The sequence below is a fragment of the Pithys albifrons genome, chromosome 6 (assembly GCF_047495875.1).
Source record: "Pithys albifrons albifrons isolate INPA30051 chromosome 6, PitAlb_v1, whole genome shotgun sequence".
Taxonomy (NCBI): Eukaryota; Metazoa; Chordata; class Aves; order Passeriformes; family Thamnophilidae; genus Pithys; species Pithys albifrons.
Window position 1 is genome coordinate 4,851,693 of NC_092463.1, and position 19,123 is coordinate 4,870,815.

The window sequence follows — 19,123 nt, forward strand, 5'->3', positions numbered from 1 at the left end:
TGGGGAACATCCAGCTTGAGAAGGAAAATCCAGGCAGCCTGACTCACAATTTGGATGCCTGTCCACGATTCTGCAAAGTTTTGGGACTACCTTTGTGCCTTTACACTTGCATCTGATCTCCACAATTACTTGAAAATGTTCTGCTGTAATAGAATAACGAGAGGCAATTATGGAAGGTCAGGGGATGAGCAGGCATAATATATTCTGTTGGCTCCTTCTGGTGCTTCATGATGTGCAGCTTTATTAATGTGTCTGGGACACATCCCTCAGCCCCTGCAGAAAGGCCAGGGCTCCCTGGGGAATGGCACTGAAGGGATTCACAGCTTTCAGATGCCTCTTCAAAAAGATGAGACCTTCAAACAAGTCAAAGATAATAAGAAAACTTTTTCCCCAAAATCAAACTGGGGCATTGATAGCACTAAGAGTAGGTGCTGGGGCAGAAGGATTGAGGCATCCTTTCACCAGCCCTGAGAGGCAAAGGGCAGCCTTGGCCCAAAGGCTGCATTCCCAAGGAATCCTGCTCCAAGCAGCTCCAAGCTGCTGGACACAATATCAGCCTCTTCATGCCCTTATTACAGGCACTGCCATACTTGAACTTCACTCACCCAACAGGGACAAAGTTTAAATGAAGTTTCACCACGGTCAAAATCTCCAAAGCTGTTTGAAGAGGAAAACTCAGAACTTTCTTCTCTGCTCCTCCATCTCACAAGTCAATGCCAGACAAGTGGAAGTTCAAATTCATGGGCTGGTTGCCCTTTTCCTCTGATCCATTTTGTGCACATGACATTTTGCTTTCCCTGCTGCTTGCACTTTGGTGCTGTGGTGGAGCAGACATAGACATCTTTGCATCTCCACCCCTGAAAGACCTTTCAGAGGGCAAAGAGAGAAACTTCTGATGCTATGTCAGACTTCACAACATGGGCACATTAATAAAGAATATATGGAGCGTGAATAAGCTGCTAATTATATCTGTAACGATCAAAATCAAAAGATCACCAAGTAATTTATGCAATCTATAGTCACCTCATGATGTGCCCCAGTCACCTGTTTATATTTCTATCTTTATATTAAGACTAATCATCCTGCCTGTCCTGACATTAAATTATTACTCTGCTCAGAAATGGAGGGGAGAAACATTTCTCTGTTGGACATGCCCTGTTGTCAACACCCATCTCTGCTACATTTCAACTGACAAGTTACACAGGACCACAGTTAATATAGAGATTTCTTCCTTATGGTTAAGAACCAGGGAACATTTGTATAATTCCATGAAAAACCATGGTAAATGCTGACACACCTTCTCATAGAATCACAGAATCAATTGGGTTGGAAAAGACCTCCAAGATCATCAAGTCCAACCCTTGGGCCAACTCCAGTCCCTTTACCAGATCATGGCACTCAGTGCCACGGCCAATCTCACTTTAAAAACCTCCAGGGATGGTGAATCCACCCCCTCTCTGGGCAGCCCATTCCAATGCCTGAGCACTCTCTCTGCAAAGAATTTGTTTCTGATCTCCAACTTCAATTTTCCCTGGCAGAGCTTGAGCCCATTGTGCCCCCTTGTCCTATTGCTGAGTGCCTGGGAGAAGAGATCAACCCCCACCTGGCCAGAACTTCCCTTCAGGGAGTTCTAGACAGTGCTGAGGTCACCTCTGAGCCTCCTCTTCTCCAGGCTAAACACCTTCAGCTCCCTTAGCCTCTCTCCATAGGACTTATTCTCCTTAACTTCTTTCTGCATGCCACTATCCCAGAGCAGTACAAAACTTCCAGGTACATCCCCACAGTCTTTTACAGCAAGTTGTGGCTTCATTCAGAGCCCAGCACACACAACAGGGTTTCTCAGGCCTAACACAGCCCAGAGCTCCCATGGCACCACCATTCCAGGCTGGGAGCTGCCTGACATCCATTCCCAAGGCTCCCAGCAGCAGGAGGGCTAATCCACCTCTACCCACAGACTAAACATTCATGGCATGAAGATAAAGTCAGTGTCTGCAGAGCCTTTGGCTCTGCCAGCAAAGCAAACTCACCAGTTGCCAACTGGATCCCTGTGACTAAACAAACTCTGCTCCAGTGTCTGATCTTGGTACAGAAAAATGAAGAAAGCTGAAGTGACTGGAAAATGCCTTGGGAGTTCTGTTTCTCTCAAGCTGCCTGAAGGGAAGGTGCCAAGAGGGTGGACCAGGCTCTTCTCCGTGGTGACAGGCAATAGGGCAAGGGGCAGAAACTGATGCACAGAAATTCCACCAGAACATGAGGAAGAACATATTTCCTGAGCACTGGAATAGATTGCCCAGAGTGGGAGTGGAATTTCCCTTCCTGGAGATATTCAAAAGCCATATCTGGTCACAATCCTGAGTGCTGTGCCCTGGGGGACCCTCCTTGAGCAGAGGGTTGGGACCAGGTGACCTCCAGTGGTCCCTCCCAACCTGACCCATTCTCTGATTCTCTGCAACCTCTGCCAAAGCAGAAAAAGTTGGCTCTAATTTGCTGCCACAGTTGCCATTCACTGAGCTGGACTCTTCTTCACTACAATGACCTTTGTGTGTCCCTTCCAACTGTGAATATTCAGTGATTCTGATTTGGATTCTGTGATTTCCCAGGTCCTTTCTGCACACCACCAGGTATGACCCATCCAGCCCTGTCCTGGCACTTCAAGGACCACGAGCAGCACAGCACTGTCAGTACTCAGCCCCACTCCACTCATGGAGCCCCCAAAAAGTGACTCTGTTACTCTGTTTATGTTTGACCAGCACAGACAACCACAGTAGTTTCACTGATTACTTTCAGCCTCTCTCTTCTCAGACCTCTCTCATTTGGGGTGTCAGGCTGGTTTTCCCATCATCCTCCCAGAGGTCAAGAGCCATCTGGATGTTAAACCTGCTCAGGGGGTCTCTGCCCTCAAGGAATCTCTGCAGATCCACAAGGTAAAGCAGGAGAAAACTTCATAAACCACCTTCCACGGGTTTGCAAACATCAGCTCCTTATCACCCACTTAGTTGCGCCTGAGCTCATGAAAGGAAGGCTGAATTTTGTATTTTGCCTCCAAAGCAGAGCAGGTCCCTCCCACCCAGCAGCATAACATAAATGACTTCCACACCAGTGGGGAAAGCCTAATAGATTTTGTAGGTCAGTGCTTCTGGCAGATATTTCTCTAAAGACTCTTTAGACTTCAAGGAAAAAAACCTCCCAACTCGATTTTCGAAGGCACAGTCCAGTAAAAGTTAATAAGAGAGGGGGAACCACAGGAGGAGGAAAGACCTCGATTGATTTGGCATCACTTGATCTGAAAGAGTATCGAAAATTCAGGGCAGCAAGGACAAAATAAAAATTATTCTAAGAGAGAACAACTGAAAAATAAAAATAGCAGCAGTGGCTAAGAACAGTTCTTCAAAGGGATGTCAGACTCTACAATGCTTTGCAAGCAGCAGTGACTAAAAAGGCTCCGTGTTGTTGCCACATGGTGATATTAAAAATTAGCATTTATTTTGGGGGAAAATAAATATATATATGTCAAAGAAACACATACAGCAGAATAATAAAAAGAATCTACAGGACAGGGGCTTTAAATCCTATTTATAAAACCCTGCAGCAAATTTCCTTCTTCAGTGCAGCCACTACAGTGTCAAATCCTGACTTTCAACGTGGGTCAGAAATGTCATCACTGGCAACGCGATGGATGGCAGGAGTGACAAAAACAATTTCTAAGAGCTTAGCCTTTCAAATAAACAGAACTGGTGGCATTTCTTTATTGCCTGCTTTAAAGTTAAGAGTTACACTGAGGATTAAATTTGCTAACAAACTTTTATGCTTTATATGAGCCCTCTTGTGCACAATGTTTTCTTTCCCAGGGCTCACAGGGAGCCAAGATGTCTGGAATTACTGCAGGAGCCTCATCTCCCCAACCTGCAGGAGACAGAGGGAGAAGCTTACTTTTCCTTCTCTGGGCACCATGAGACACTTGTGAGCCAAATAACATCCTTGCAAAGTAGATAAAATATTAAATATTATCACTACATCACACCAGCAAAGAATTAGGGGGCCAATAGTCACTACTAGTTTTCTGCAAGTACAAAATTAACACTGGATTTATTATTTCAAATAAGAGGAGATGATCATCATGAATATTTGATAACATTTTCTGTAGCCTTAATAAAACAACCCCATTGTCTCCATTTTTTAAAACTGCAAAGGATTCATGAGCTTTGCCTGCCACACTCTGTGGACCTTCACCAACAGCTGAGGTTCTGCAAAGTCATCTTGTGTTCACTGAATTTCACACCAGAACCTGAAACTGTCCCGTGGAATCCTTTTATGGCTTTTACTGCATCATTTCCAAGTCCCAAACAGGGCAGGTGTACCCTGTGGGGCTCCTGGCATCCCACTGCAGCCCCTGAAGGAGCAGCCAAACAGTGCAAAGCCAAGTCCTCTCCTCCCAGGCTGGAAGGAATTATGGAATAAAACATGTGTTGGCTCCACAGGATGTTTATTCACACTGAACAGGCCAATGTTTTGTTCTCTTTCCACATACACTGGGGGGTGAGGAGGACCTGACTCCAAGATTTCATGGGAGTTACTCTCATTCCTCAGCTGAAGAGCCACATCCAAAGAGCCAGGAGCAAGAGAAAAGAAATCCCACAACAGCAAAATGGACTAAGTCACTTTCCTACAAATTCATGGAAGGAATAGCCACTAAAATCTACTGAAATATGAGTACATCAAGCATTTCCCAGGGCACAGGTCAATGATGGATGGAAATGCACCAGGAGACTCCACTATACTCCCCCCTGCACACTCCCTGTTGGCCACACTCTGGAGCTGGATGCTCACTGGATGTGGCTTTGATGAGATCCCAGAAATTGTATGTAGTCACAGAATCCCAGACTATTCTGAGCTGGAAGGACCCACAAGGATCATCAAGTCCAACTCTTAAGTCAATGGCCCACACAGGGGACTGAACCCATGACTTTGGCATTATTACAACCAAGTTTTAACCAACTGAGCTAATCCATCTCATCTTCAGGAGTGAGGTCATTCCACAGCTTTCCCACCATGGGACAACCCTTTTTCCAGCTGGCCATGGTTTCAAAAGGCCCATCAGGACTTCCTCAATTTCACGTTCTCTGATTCCTGGTAAGTTTGCTTGGATTTTAGAGAGGGAGATGATGTTCCACCTAAGCCTTGTTTCCTTAAGAAACCAGGTTAAAAAAATCAACAGCCGATGAGTTACAAGACGTTCTGTAATCTGCTTTTGAAACACCCTGGAATGAGGTGCAAAGTCCTAACAGGGCACACGAGGATGTGTTTGACAAGGAGCAAGTGCTTACATTAAGGAAAACACCATCCTTAAAAAATGATTCCATGAAAAAGGAGACAGACCCAGCAGCAACTCCAAAAAGCAGGAAAAATGATTCCATGATAAAAGAAAGACCCAGCAGCAACTCCAAAGAGCAGGAACCTGCTCAGTCACAAACCTACCAGAAGGCACAGGGCTGTTCTTTCCTTTCTAAATCATCCCTTTTGCTCCCTTGCAGACCTTAACAGAATGCCACAAAAATACCATAAATTATAGAGTATGAATGATGTCAAAACCTGTTCTCAGAGGAGGGCTGGGAACAGCAATTGTGTATTCTTCAGTTTGGGAATGCACAGACACAATTTTGATTCATAACCTACTAAAAAAATGGGGGGAAAAAAGGGCTCTGCACATCAAAGGTAACAAATATATTTTCTTTTACATCGTCCCTTCAAGCAGCTCAGTCCGATGGCATAGGGAGAGAGGAGAGGGAGGGTGAGACGGGAAAGTCAGGACCAAGGACAGTGGCTTCAGCAGGGAAAGCAGAAATGCAGCAGAATAACCAGTTCCTGCACAGTCAGTTCAAAGGGCACTACGCATCTCCAGCTGGATTTCAGAGCCCTCTGAACATCTGAATGTGCCTCTGAACACCTGAATGTGACAGGAGAGGGCTGTAACCCTCAAACAAAGTCCTGTGAATCTCGTCTGTGTGTGCAAGGAGGATATTTGGCAACTCAGGCTGCTCTGAACTAAAGTTTCTGTGCAGCACTAAGTAAGGAAAACAGAAAAACTTGGGGATCATGAACAAAATGAGATTTCTTGCTTTAGGCAATATCACCCACAGGGAGGATGTGAAGGGCAACAGTCATTAAACCACAGAGGATTCACCCCCTCCAAGGTGGTCTTTTGCCAGGTAATCCAGGTCTCCCACCATGAGGAGAAAGAAAACCCCAGAAAATGATCAGAACGCTGACATTGCTCTCCAAAGCTGTGTTCATCAGAAAATGATATCTAAAAACGCTTAATTTTTGTCTACAACTAAGCCAAAAACATCCACAGCTTGAACATCCCACATCTGGGAGCAGCTTTGGAACTGAAGTAAACCTGAACCCAGCCATCTGAGGGCTGTCCCTTACTAACACCACTGCATTAAATCTGAGATCCCAGTAAAATGAGAGGCCCAAACCAGCATCTGTTAATCATGTGCACAGTGAGAGTGATGGACTTTTTGCACCCTCCATTCCCCCAAATGGGGAGCTGTGCCAGCCCTTTCCTTTGCCTCCCTGAAGCAGTAAACTCCATGAAGAGCTACAAAACTTCACTCTACTATATAAATAATTTACACCAATAATAATTAAGGGGCACATTCTTCAAGGAAGTGCATCTAGAAGTCAGGTACACCAAATGTGAGAGCTCTGCAGACATGCACGTCCTCACCAGTGGTATCTGCAGCTCTGCCTGAGACACTTCAGCTCTCAGAAAGCCACTGGTGCACCTGGGAGTACCTAAACCGAAGGAAGTTCTCCAGAGCCTGCCCACATGCAGGCACCCTTTCCTCTGGCTGACTTCTCCAAGCCCACAGCCAGGGATGTCTGTTGTCATGAGGATGCTCAAAGCAGTCTCTCTGAATCAACTTCAAAGCAGACGTGCACAAAAACACTGCACAGACCCCTGCCAGAAATAGAGCTGCCCCAATTTGATCTAATTAACCTCCTTTCCAGTGCTGAAGCAAACAGGATGCCTTGGAAAACCCAGCTGAGCTTCACTGCTTTCACCTGCTGCAGTGCACCCACAGGTGAAGGACAAGCCCAGCCATTCAGGTTGGCTCAGAGAGGTCTGCACCCCAGAGGGAACACTCCTGGACACACAGTTCCATGGAGACACCAGGCCAGAGGACAGCTGTGCACTCCCTGCACCCTGCAGGCAGTCCTTGGTGCCACCCAGCCACAGGCAAATGCATGCCCACTGTCAAATCAGAGAATCAGAGAATCGATTGGGTTGGAAAAGACCTCCAAGATCATCAAGTCCAACCCTTGGGCCAACTCCAGTCCCTTTACCAGATCATGGCACTCAGTGCCACGGCCAAGCTCAGTTTAGAAACCTCCAGGGATGGGGAATCCACCCCCTCTCTGGGCAGCCCAGCCTGGAGCGCTGCAGGGGGTTGTTGTGGCCAAATGGCAGGACCTGCACTTGGCCTTGTTGAACTTCATCCCGTTGGAATCAGCCCATCTCTCAGGAGAGGGACAGAAGGCAGCCCTTGTCCTGGCTGAATCACCTCACCAGGTCACACAAGGCTCAGCACACCAACAACAGCTCAGCCAAGTCTTTCTGCTGAAAAATGTCTTTTGCTTCTTCCTCCAACATTTGTTTGCCATTGCATATGAAAAGTGGCACTTCTTTAGTGACATTCCAAACCTGAATTCTTTTTCCGCAGAAGAAATGTTCTCAAAATGCTTAATATTTTCTTTTTCTCTAATTCCTCACCTTTCTCCCAAACCCCCACAACCCAATTCCATCCCACCCTGGAAAGAAGCAAGAATTGACAGAAAATTAGGAAGTTTTTCTTTTCCCGCTAAATGCCAAGTTCCATCATTTTCCACCTGCTCTTTGTGTCAGGAGCCTCACTGAGTACTGAGTATTGAGCAAATGCTTTCTCAGGTGCAGAACCAATCATCCTGAGGTAGACTTCCAACCCATGGTGCAGGAACACCACGAAGAGATCACCTTCCTGCCACCCATGCTGTCAGCACAGAAGAATTTCCTCTGAAGCACTTTGGAGCATCCCACTCGCTCCCAAGCTGCTACAAATCCTGGCCCCTGGAACGTATCACACAACAGGTTATTTCTGGCACTGTGCAGAGAAAAACCCCAATCTGCACCCACACAACTCCAGGGCTGCACAGTCCACATGGCAAGCTTTGTCTAAGAAAGGAGTTAAAAGTTCCAGGACTTAGAAAGATAAAAGAAAAGACTCATAATGACTGCACTATCAACTGCTCAGTAACTGTGCCATCTTACTTGGAGATGCCAAATATAAATCACACTGTGAAAACTAATGTGCTCACTCTTCTCCCCCTGACAGAGAACACGTGTCCCAGCCCTGCTCCACGCTCCTCTCACACAGGCAAAGCAGCAGAACATTCCAGTGTTGTCCCCAGACAGCCAGGTATAGGATGCCCATTAGCTGGAATGGCCCTGCACAATTGTGTCCCCAGGAATCCTACAAAAAAATCAGTCCCCAAGGGGAAGTATTTCTTTCAGTGAAGTGCCCAGCATCTCCAACCACCCCATTAATAATAGAGGAGGGTGTTAGCCCTCATCAAAAATGTCCCCCAGAAGACTAAGCCTCCGCAGGAAGAGAGATAACTTACAGTGCATATGAAAGCAGGCAATTGCTCAAGCAGTGCTGCTTCAGTGCCATAAACAGCCACTTCTCAGTCATAACACAAGCAGGAAGGAGTAAAACTGGAAGAGCTGCCAGGTTGGCTTCAAGCTACAATGTCTTTCTCACCCTGGATGGAGAGATCACTGCCAGGACTATGACTCCTCTAGCAGCAGATCTGGTACAGCTGTTTTGGTGAAGTCCTACTGACCCATGGGCTGCCATGCTGGTACTTGCCTCTTCCTTTTTCCCTGACAGATATTTAATTGGAAACTGAAATGAAAAAATAGGCATGGGAGCTCTTCTTGTATCACTCAAAACCAGCTTTGAGACAAAGGGAAGTTCTAGCCAGGTGGGGGTTGGTCTCTTCTCCCAGGCACTCAGCAATAGGACAAGGGGGCACGATGGGCTCAAGCTCTGCCAGGGGAAATTTCAGTTGGAGATCAGAAAAAACTTCTTTGCAGAGAGAGTGCTCAGGCATTGGAATGGGCTGCCCAGAGAGGGGATGGATTCCCCATCCCTAGAGATTTTTAAACACATATTGGCCGTGGCACTGAGTGCCATGATCTGGTAAAGGGACTGGAGTTGGACCAAGGGTTGGACTTGATGATCTCGGAGGTCTTTTCCAACCCAATCCATTCTATGATTCTATGAAAGAACAGCTTTAAGATTGCCAGAAACAGCAGGAAACATCCTCTTCCACCCCGAGACCTGAATGCTGCTCCCCTGCTTTAGCTCATAGGGAAACCAGAACAGAGCAAACCACCTTCTACTTCCTACAAAAGCACAGCAGAGGCACTTTCTCACTCCCCTACTCTGCTGTCCCTGATCCAGCCCAGCTGAAGGCAGGAAAGGATGAAGCCATTTTATCAAGAGTAATTGCAAGGGAGGTCTAGGAAGACTCAATGTGTTTTTAAAGTAGTAACAAAGGTTTTTGTGTGGCAGACACACAGAAAGCCTGTCCCTTGAACACCCTGCACACCTTCCAATCCATTCACCACTCCCAGTGCCTGGCACGCTCTCACTTACAGCTCTGCCATGGCTGGGAAAGCCATACCCTGGGGATTAGCTCACACAACCTTACAGCTTCTGCCTCTGTGCACTGAAATCTGCCACTCTGCAGAGGGCCAGCCTGAAGTCAAGGCCACCAGGGAGTCTCACTTCACCTCACCACAAGAGAAAAGGGTTTTCAGTCTCACTAAGCAGAGCTGGTTCACTTGGTGAATAATTTAACCAGTCGGTTAAGCACTTCACTTCTTTTCCCCCCACCCTATTTGCACATTTGCCACAGAGAGACACTGACCTCTGTTGCAGGCATTTTTATTATTCATTATTATGTGCTCATTCAGCAGCAGGTTTGTGTGAAAAAATTCCTGCCACCAATCCTTCAACAAACAGTAAAGCCACAAGTTCACTTTCATGGGTGAATTCCCATGCAAGCAGCTGAGCAAAAGCCCATCAGCTTCCAAAAGTGCAGAAGAAATAATTACAAACCTTTAAAATCGCTCTTAAAAAACAGGAATGTGAGCACTGGAAGGATAAAGTCTGCCAGAACCATCTGTCACTTTGGAACATTATTTTACCATATTTAAGCAAGACCAAGTATGTGGCTGCCTGGCTGAGAGGATGGGGAAGACAATGTCAGGGCAAGAGTGCTGCAAGGACAGGCAGAATGAGGGATAGTCCTCTGTGCACTCCAGAAGAGTGTGCAGGAGCTCATGGAGTGCCCAGGTCATATATAGCAGGCACAGTTTGGGGAAAAACAAGAAAAGAAGGTTCCATGCAGTCGTGATGATGTCCAGTTGAGTGAGGCTAAAGCCACCTCAGGTGAATGTGGGCAAGTGAGGCAAAGCAGCGGGCAGGCAGGAGCTGTGCCACCTGGGGGCATGAGGCACAGCCCAGCCATCACCCAGAGGGCCAGGCAGCAAGGAAGCCTTTCTGCAAGAATCACGGAATCATCAGGATTGGAAAAGGCCTCAGATTGTTGAGTATGACCTTTGATCATCACCTTGACAACTAGACCATGGCACTTCATGCCACATCATTTCCTTGACACAGCTGGGGGTGGTGACTCCATCACCTCCCTGGACAGCCCATTCCAATGCTTAAGAACCCTTTCTGTGAAGAAATTCCTCTTGATGTCCAACTGGAACCTCCTGTGGTGCAGCCTGAGGCCATGTCCTCTCCCCCTGTCACTGGTTGCCTGGGAGAGGAGCCTGACCCCCACCTGACTCCTCCCTCCTGCCAAGGGGCTGGAGAGAGTGAGAAGGTCACCCCTGAGCCTCCTTTTCTCCAGGTTGAGCCCCCCTCAGCTCCTCCTTATAGGACTTAGCCTCAAGACCCTTTCCTAGATCCAGATTGCTCCAGTCCCTCAATGTCTTTTTTCAATTGAGTGGCCCAGAACTGGATACAGGACTGGAGGTGTGGCCTCACCAGTGCCCAGCATGAGGGACAATCACTTCTCCAGTACTGCTGGACACACCATGGCTGGTACAGGCCAGGATACCATTGTCCTTCTCTCCCCTCTGGGCACGCACTGGCTCAAGTTCAGCCCATGTCGAGCAGCACTCCCAGGTCCTTTTCTTAGCTTTCCAGCCATCTTCTCCCAGCCTGTAACACTCCATGGGGTTGTTGGGACCCAAGGGCAGGACCCAGCACCTCACCTTGTTGAAACTCATACAACTGACCTCAACCCACCAGTCCAGCCTGTGCAGATCCCTCTGCAGAACCTTCCTATGCTCCAGCAGATCAACATTCCCACCCACCTTGGTGTCATCTGTGAATTTACTGAGGGTACACTCAATCCCCTCACCCAGATCACCAATCAAGACCTTGAACAGGACTGGGGCCAATTCTGAGCCCTGGGGAGCACCACTGGTGATCACAGAAGGGCTGGAGCAACTGAGCCCAGGAGGGCAGAGGAACTGAAAAGCAGGCAGAGAGCACACAGAGAAAGGCCCCAAGGTATTGAGAGCACCTCTCCCACCCTCAGCACCAGCCCAGGTACAGCACTAGACCTGCTGTGCAGCCACCAGTGGAGGCAGAGATCGCTCCATCAAACTTTATGGCTTGTTCTGAACAACCTCTGGCAAATTAGCATTGCTCCCCCCATCTTCCTGTCTCAATTTTTCCTGCCAAACAGGGGTAATTTTTCTCAAAATCTTGGCAAACTTCTTTATGAGGCATCTTTAAAGCTGGGGAAATAATTCTTATTTAAATACCTAAGACTGCGTGAGATTTTTGGCCATTAATTTCAGCCTTCTGCTAATTTCCAGCCTTAATTTATTCATGGCCTGTTCATACCCATTTGTCTGTGTGCCAACTCACAGTTTCAGTTGTAATAACTCTACTTTCCTACATTTCCTTGTTCTTCCTCCCAAGATGTATTTGGAGCAGGATCCCTGTTCCCACTTTGGCCAACCTACACAAGCCAAGCTCTTCCAGTCCCCTCTTGGAAGGACACACTCCTCAATGCTCTGCTCTCTGTGGTGTCCTTCCCAACCTCAATTCATCCCTCCTGCCCACTGATGGCCAGAACTGTATCCATAGTCCAATATTGCAGTTTCACAGCTCAGCTCCCCAGAGATTTAACCCCAAAAGTTAATCAGTCCATGAGGGAAAGGTCGAGGACTGAACCAGTTTCCTCCCCTCTCACCTAACAGGACTCCTCATCTTCCAAAGCACTTGGATTTCCCAGGTGAGGGGAGGTCCTACATTCCAGCCACAAGTTTAAGGCTGCCAGGCTGTCCCTCTCAGCACAAACAGAAATCCACACAAAGCCTGGTGCTATTGCATAGAATACACACCTGGTCTTGCCCAAACTAGTCAGTAAAGGAGTATTTACAAGATCTGTCATGCTGAAAGAAATTACTTCATAAATTATTGCTACCAGAACTGATACATAGCCATATTTTATTCTACCTGAACAGAGAGACAAGCCTGTGAGGGGAAGCAACTACAGCAGGGCTGCATCCTGTGCCATGACATCCATTTATGCCCCAGAGTTTGGGGGGAAAAAGATTCTTAAATTGGCAGTTCACAATTCAGCCCTCACTGCAGCACATCCTGCTAGGGATCATCCCAGTGCACCCTTATGGAAAGTCCCCATCCAGTGGGGCAAGGAAGGGCTTTGAAACAAAGCTTACTCCAGGCTGGCCCTGCATCTGATGTCATAGAATCACAGAATGGATTGGGATGGAAAAGACCTTCGAGATCATCAAGTCCAACCCTTGGGCCAACTCCAGTCCCTTTACCAGATCATGGCACTCAGGGCCATGGTCAAGCTCAGTTTAAAAACCTCCAGGGATGGGGAATCCACCCCCTCTCTGGACAGCCCATTCCAATGCCTGATTACTCTCTCTAGAAAGAATTTGTTTCTGATCTCCAACTTCAATTTTCCCTGGCAGAGCTTGAGCCCGTGCCCCCTTGTCCTATTGCTGAGTGCCTGGGAGAAGAGACCAACCCCCACCTGGCCAGAACTTCCCTTCAGGCAGTTCCAGACAGTGCTGAGGTCACCTCTGAGCCTCCTCTTCTCCAGGCTAAACACCCCCAGCTCCCTCAGCCTCTCCCCACAGCACTTGTGCTCCAGTCCCTTCTCCAGCCTCGTTGCTTTTCTCTGGACCTGCTCCAGCCCCTCAATCTCTTTCCTCAACTGAGGGGCCCAGAACTGAACACAACACTCAACTCAAACACTACCAGGTGGCACAACTGGTCCAAGCAAGAACAGCCCCAAGACTTCAATTCACTCACAGATTCAGACACCATCACCTCCCTCCCAGACCCCTCAAACACAACTCGACAGAGCCAGCCCCATCCACCAGACATTTCAAAGCACCTTTCCTCTCCTGCCCCTTTCCCAGGGAGCAGCCGAGGGCTCTGGGAAGGGCTGGAGGAGCATCTGGAGACTCCAGAAAACAGACGGAGACTTTGTTCCTCTCGCTGGAAGTGACAAGCCACCAGGAGGGCAGAGTGTTCAGTAAGCAGAGCTGATCTGGGTTTGCCATGTGATCTGTACTGCAGCAGAGCTGCTGGCACAGCTGCTGGGATAACCAGGAGAAAATTCTCTCCGGTGTTTCTGAGTTCGCTCTTCCCTCCACAGCCTTTTACTCCTTGCAGGGAGCAAGAGCGGAATTGTCAAGCCAGTGATGCTGGCTCAGCATGCCATGTCTTATTAAGGCAAAGCAATTAAGCATGGACTTAACTTTAAACACATTGTCAAAGCCCAGTGGCTTAGTGCAAGTTCAGACTTAAGCAGATGCTTAAGTTCAGATTGCTGACTTGAGGCTAAACTTGCCAAATTAAACCTTGCTTGAGCTGTCCTAGGGAAGGAAGAAAACACATGGCTCAGTCCTGACAGTGACTGTGCTATTGGTAAGGACAGGTCCAGCACTTCAGCCCAGGTGCCAAGCACTGCTGAGGTCACAGGCTGGTGTAAAGGCTTTCCAGCTCCCTGGCAGACACATCTGACCATGCAGCTGCACCACAGGGGTGGTCACCAGTGTCACCCTGTGAGTCTGGTGTCACCCTGTAAGCCCAGTGTCACAGTCCTGCTGCTGTACAGACACGTGACAGCACCTTCTGCTTCCAGGAGCTTACACAACTCCATGGTTTCAGGTCAGGCCTGAAGGAGAGGAGAAGGGGAGATCATATCAGCACAGGGTGATGTCCAAAGGAACTGGTTTAAAATTCTAGTGAGTGCCTGGTGGAGGTGGGCACTCATGACTGCCGTGGTGGGAATCAAACCTTCCAGATATGAGAAGCCCTCCAAGCACAATGAAAAAGACAAGGTGATGCCTCATGAGATGAACCAGTTTTTCCAGTACAGCCTTGCAGAAACACAGATCTGCGATGCCGATAGCATCCTGCAAGACATCAGACTTTGTGGATGCTGGAAAGGCTCCACCAGAAAGACATGACACAGACAGAAACTTGACTTGGAGGTGGACTTGGTGAAGTTGCTGAAGATCAGAGATGAGAAACTTTGACTGGAGCAGTTTTAATTCAGCGGAAGGCACAGAAGAGGTGTTAGGACAGACTTGAAGGAGAAGAACTTTGTAGTGTGAAAGCAAAAAAGGTTTCAGTACTGAAATGAAAGGCAGATGGGGTGGCAGTTAGAAAGAGTGAAAAAAGAAAGAAAAACAAAAAAACAAAGCCCACAAAAAAACAAACCCCATACATACTCCTGAGTATGGAGACACTAAACGTGGTTTTATTACCAGGAAAAACTCAGAGAAGAATGAGAAGTTATGGCAAAGATCAGGAGGGGGAATAGGGTTTCCCACTTGTGGTCATTAACTTGGGAGCATCATCTGCAGCCTCAGGTCAGACGCAGAAGCATCTGATCTACAGCAGCACCACGGCCTGGAAATTATGGATAACTACAAAGAAATTGGCTGGAAGAGGGACACAGCTCCTCTTCTTCCCACTGAAGTACAAGTTGACTGGGATCAGGAAGAGTCCTTTCCATTTCAGCACCAAATGGAGGAGGGGGAAAACCCTCTTATCTTGTTCCAATTCCTGCAACTTGTGAGGCAGGATACAGGACTTTTGCAGTAGACATGGATGCAAATACCAGACAAAAATACATGTTTCTGCTCATTCAGATGATTTACAGAGAAATAAAATAGGCATTTTCCTCCACTAGTAACTTTTTAAAAGGATAATTAAAATGATAAAAGTGCCTGACTTAAAATTAACAAAAGACTCATCATATGCACACTCCAAGTCTGAAGTAGGTTAATGCACACAAATATAGTCGATGAAGCAAAAGTCACTAGAAAATACTGCAGTTCTTTGTGATTGCAGCTCTTGAGCACTACAGTCCTCTGAGAGCAGATTTCATGGCCATTTGTGACCAGTCCTCAACCTTCACACACAGAAACCCAGGCATGGTCTCCTGTTAAACCATGGAACACACACTGAGCTGCTGAGGGAGGGATGTAAATCACCAGCACAAGTCACAGACCCTTGGGGGCCTGAGGGCATTTTTCCAGGTCCCCTCCTAAGAGTGGGCAGAGCAGCAGCCACCCAGCCCTGCCTTCAACTCTCCTCAATAAATTTTCCTGTTCCTAGCTGGGCACCACAGGCTGGGGACAAGGAGGAGCCACAAGGTGACCATCAGCAGGTTGCCATAACCCAAATAACAGCCCCATCTGGTGCCTGGGCAGCCCTCTGGTCAGACTCAAAGGGTGACAGCACAAAGCCATCCTGGGGACAGCAGCTCATCCTCAGGCACCCTTCACACCCAGACAGGGGCAAGGTGACAGCACAAGCAGGTGATTGCACCTGTCACACGTTTGGGTATCCGACAGGACAGCAATTCCTCTGCCACTGGGCAGGGCAGGGACACATCCTGCCTGGAATTCTGAGCACACTGCACACCACCAGCACTCTGCTCTCCAGCCAAAGGCACCAGCATTGTCCAGCTGCACTTAAACTGAACTTGGAAAGCAGTGACAACAACCATGCCCTCACCTAAATAAACTGAGATAACAAGCCCATTAATAGTCACTTGTGCAAACTCCTCACCCTGAATGTTTACGTATTGACAATCCTGCTGCTGTGTGAACAATTAGATACGGCAAGAACTGTCAATCAACAGAACTCTGTAGCAGCACCACTCTTGGTTAAAGCCAAGACACAGGAATGGAGTAAGAACTCCGAGCCAGGGCCTCCAAGAGTGATTCTTGCAGCCTGAATGCCAAAGGGATGTATGTTCATGATGCCTGAAGGATGCCTGTGTTTACCCCAGGTAAGGGCAGAGTATCTTTGTGAGAACTGCAGAACATTAAAGTACTTTATCAACCCAAAACTCAAAGCCCCCAGGATAAGAGCCACCCACAAACTGCAAGCACTCCAAAAATTATGATGACGGTTCCAAAAGTTATGAGACTTCTTTACAAAGCATTCATAGCTCAGAAAGGGTTCATGCTTTTCATTTACTCAAGGACATTTCAATACTGGGATACTTCTGAGTACCTCTTTCAGCATGATGACCACAGATTCAGCTTATTTTCTTCACCCAGCCAAACCTGAGCTACTAATCACTTTTGTTTCTCCTCAGCACCCAGTCACCAGGAGCACAAAAGGTTGGGAGACTCACAATAAACTCCCAGGAGTCAGCACTTTTGAAAGCCTTGGCCTCTCCTGACATGCTTTATCTAGTTCTGAGCAGATGCAGTTTGGAGCATCTGCAGAACCTTGACCTGGTCTAGGAGAGCTTTCCTTTGTCCAGGCAGTCTCTCCTGGCATTGCCACTGCACCACACAGAGCACTTGCACTGCCAATACTGAATTTGAGTCTACAGTTTGATAGAGAGTGGGAGTGTTGCTGCAGACTGAAAAATTGCATTCTGCCACCAAAGCAAACTTGGGACAAAGGATTAAGGCAGAATCCTCACCTTTCCCTGGTAAATCACACTGTAGACATCGTCTGGAACTGCAGCAGAATTTGGGACAGTGGTTCCACTTGGGTCAGGCTTAAATAGTCCCTGGACTGACATACAACCATTCCTGTAGATTGTTCTGAGCTCCTTCCCAACTCTTCTAACTACAGAAAAACCACCTGACCTTGCCAAAAAATACCCCTAACACCTGCCAAGCTGCTAACGTGCCACAAGAAACAGCTGGGTAAAACCACAGGGCTTGACTCTTGGGGTTTTCAGCTGACCATTACCCAAAGGAATTTTTAGTTATTATTTTTAAGTGGTTTCAGTGCATGGCTTTCCTCCATCACAAACATCCCCCAGACATGTTTGTCTGATATTAGCAGTTTATTAACTGTGCTTTGGTTTACTGTTGCATTGGAGCTGGAGAGCACTGCACTGTCTGTTCTGGAAAGCAGCTTCACCTCCCTCTGATTCCGAGGGGAGTTTAAATATGCAGGAGAAAGTCTGTTTCTTAGTGCTCACCTCACCAAGGTGGGCTTCTTGCCTTTCCCTTCCTCCCCCCACTTTGCCTTCAATTCCCCTTTTGTTTTTTTAAGCCGTGGCATGTCGTAGCTTTTGCCAACTGCAAAGCAACTATTAATACAATAAAACCTGATTGCTTATGTTTCCTCGGTGGTAAAATGAATCATTTCTTTCATCAGCCAAACTTTCCCTGTCAAACAGAGCGCTGGGACCGCCAGAATTCCAGAGAAGCCCACTAAGGTCCTCCCAGCTTCTGGAAACCCGCTGCTCCTAATTAAAAAACTTCAAAAGCAAGATAGAGAATTTCTGCAAGGACCAACTGCTTTAATTTCTGCTTCTTCGTTTAAGGAAAATAAATAAATAAATACACAGACACACGCGAAAAAAAATAACCCAAACCAACACCAAACCCCTAAACCACAAGTGTCTCGTATTAAAATGGCACGAAGTTAAACCCCCATCGGTAACTCCCCACTTTTCTGGAAAAATCTCATTAGTTTGGGGAGGGAGATGAATAATTCACGAGCTCCGCGCTGAAGCGCCGGCCCGGGGGGACCCACCGGGACCGAAACTTTCCCGGTGCGGCGGGCGCGGGGCATCGGGAGAGCGGCCCCCCCCGGCGGGGATGGGGACGAGGGGGCATGGAGATTCAAACCTAACCCAAAATCACAGCGAGAGGCCCCCGCTGCTCTCCCGAGCCGCGAAGTCCCGCGGCCAAGCGCCGCCGCCCGCCTCTCCAGCCGCAGAGCCGCCGCGTCCCCTCGGGGGGCAGCGGGGACCCCGCGCCCCATCCGCACCCCAGAGCGCGGGATGCGTTTTGGGGAGCCACGGGCACCCTCGGGGCTCTGCCGACACCTCCCTCCGTACACACAGCCCCGCCGCGAAGGGCCGGGAGGGGCGGGAAGGCGCCTTACTTTTCTGGCTGGAGTATCCCGGGTAATATCCATAGTAGCCGGTGATGCGCAGGATCCGGTCCTCGATGGTGGCCACGCCGTTGGGCGCTGCCTTCCCATCCATAGGGGGAAGGAGCCGCGCGCGGGGCGGCCGGGCGGGCAGCGGCAGGAGGAGGAGGAGGAGTGGGGAGAGAAGGAGAAGCAGAAGGAGGAGGAGGAGGAGGAAGGCGGCGCGGGCACGGCCGCCGCAGCTCGCGGTGCCGGCGGGGCGCTCGCTCTGCCTCCGCCGCCTGGTGCAGGACGGGCTCCGCAGCGCGGCTCCCGCCCTCTATGGATGGGAAGGCAGCGAGCGGCTCCTCCGGGCCGCAGGTGGGCTGGGAAGGGCGGGCGAGAGTCGGATCTCTCCCGGTCTCTGTCTCTCGGCTCAGCCGCCCGCGGGCTGTGTGTCCGTGTGTCAGCCCCGGACGCTCCGCAGGGAGTTGATGGGGGTTCCTCCGGGATGGGCAGCGCTTCCCCGCGCCCCGGGGTTCGAGCTGGGAGGGGAGAGTGTCATGAGTTGGTACCTGAGAAGCAGAGCTGCGGGTCCAGGTCCTCAGGTGTGACCCCCTCCCAGGGGCTGCACACGTGTCAGGGCAAGGACAGAGGAC

At 48.7% G+C, this 19,123-nt stretch overlaps 1 protein-coding gene across 4 annotated transcripts in view; it reads right to left on the reverse strand.

The window, feature by feature from the left end:
- The window catches only part of SLC35F4 (solute carrier family 35 member F4), a 130,208-nt gene extending 111,471 nt beyond the window's left edge, over nucleotides 1–18,737 (reverse strand). For 3 of the 4 annotated variants that reach the window (XM_071559356.1, XM_071559355.1, XM_071559353.1), the window contains exon 1: nucleotides 18,498–18,737. In XM_071559356.1, the coding sequence (XP_071415457.1) occupies nucleotides 18,498–18,600 (103 nt within the window). In that variant the 5' untranslated portion in view covers nucleotides 18,601–18,737. The remainder of the gene's footprint in view (nucleotides 1–18,497) is intronic. The other variant, XM_071559359.1, reaches the window with a different exon arrangement.
- Between the last annotated feature and the right edge of the window lie 386 nt (nucleotides 18,738–19,123).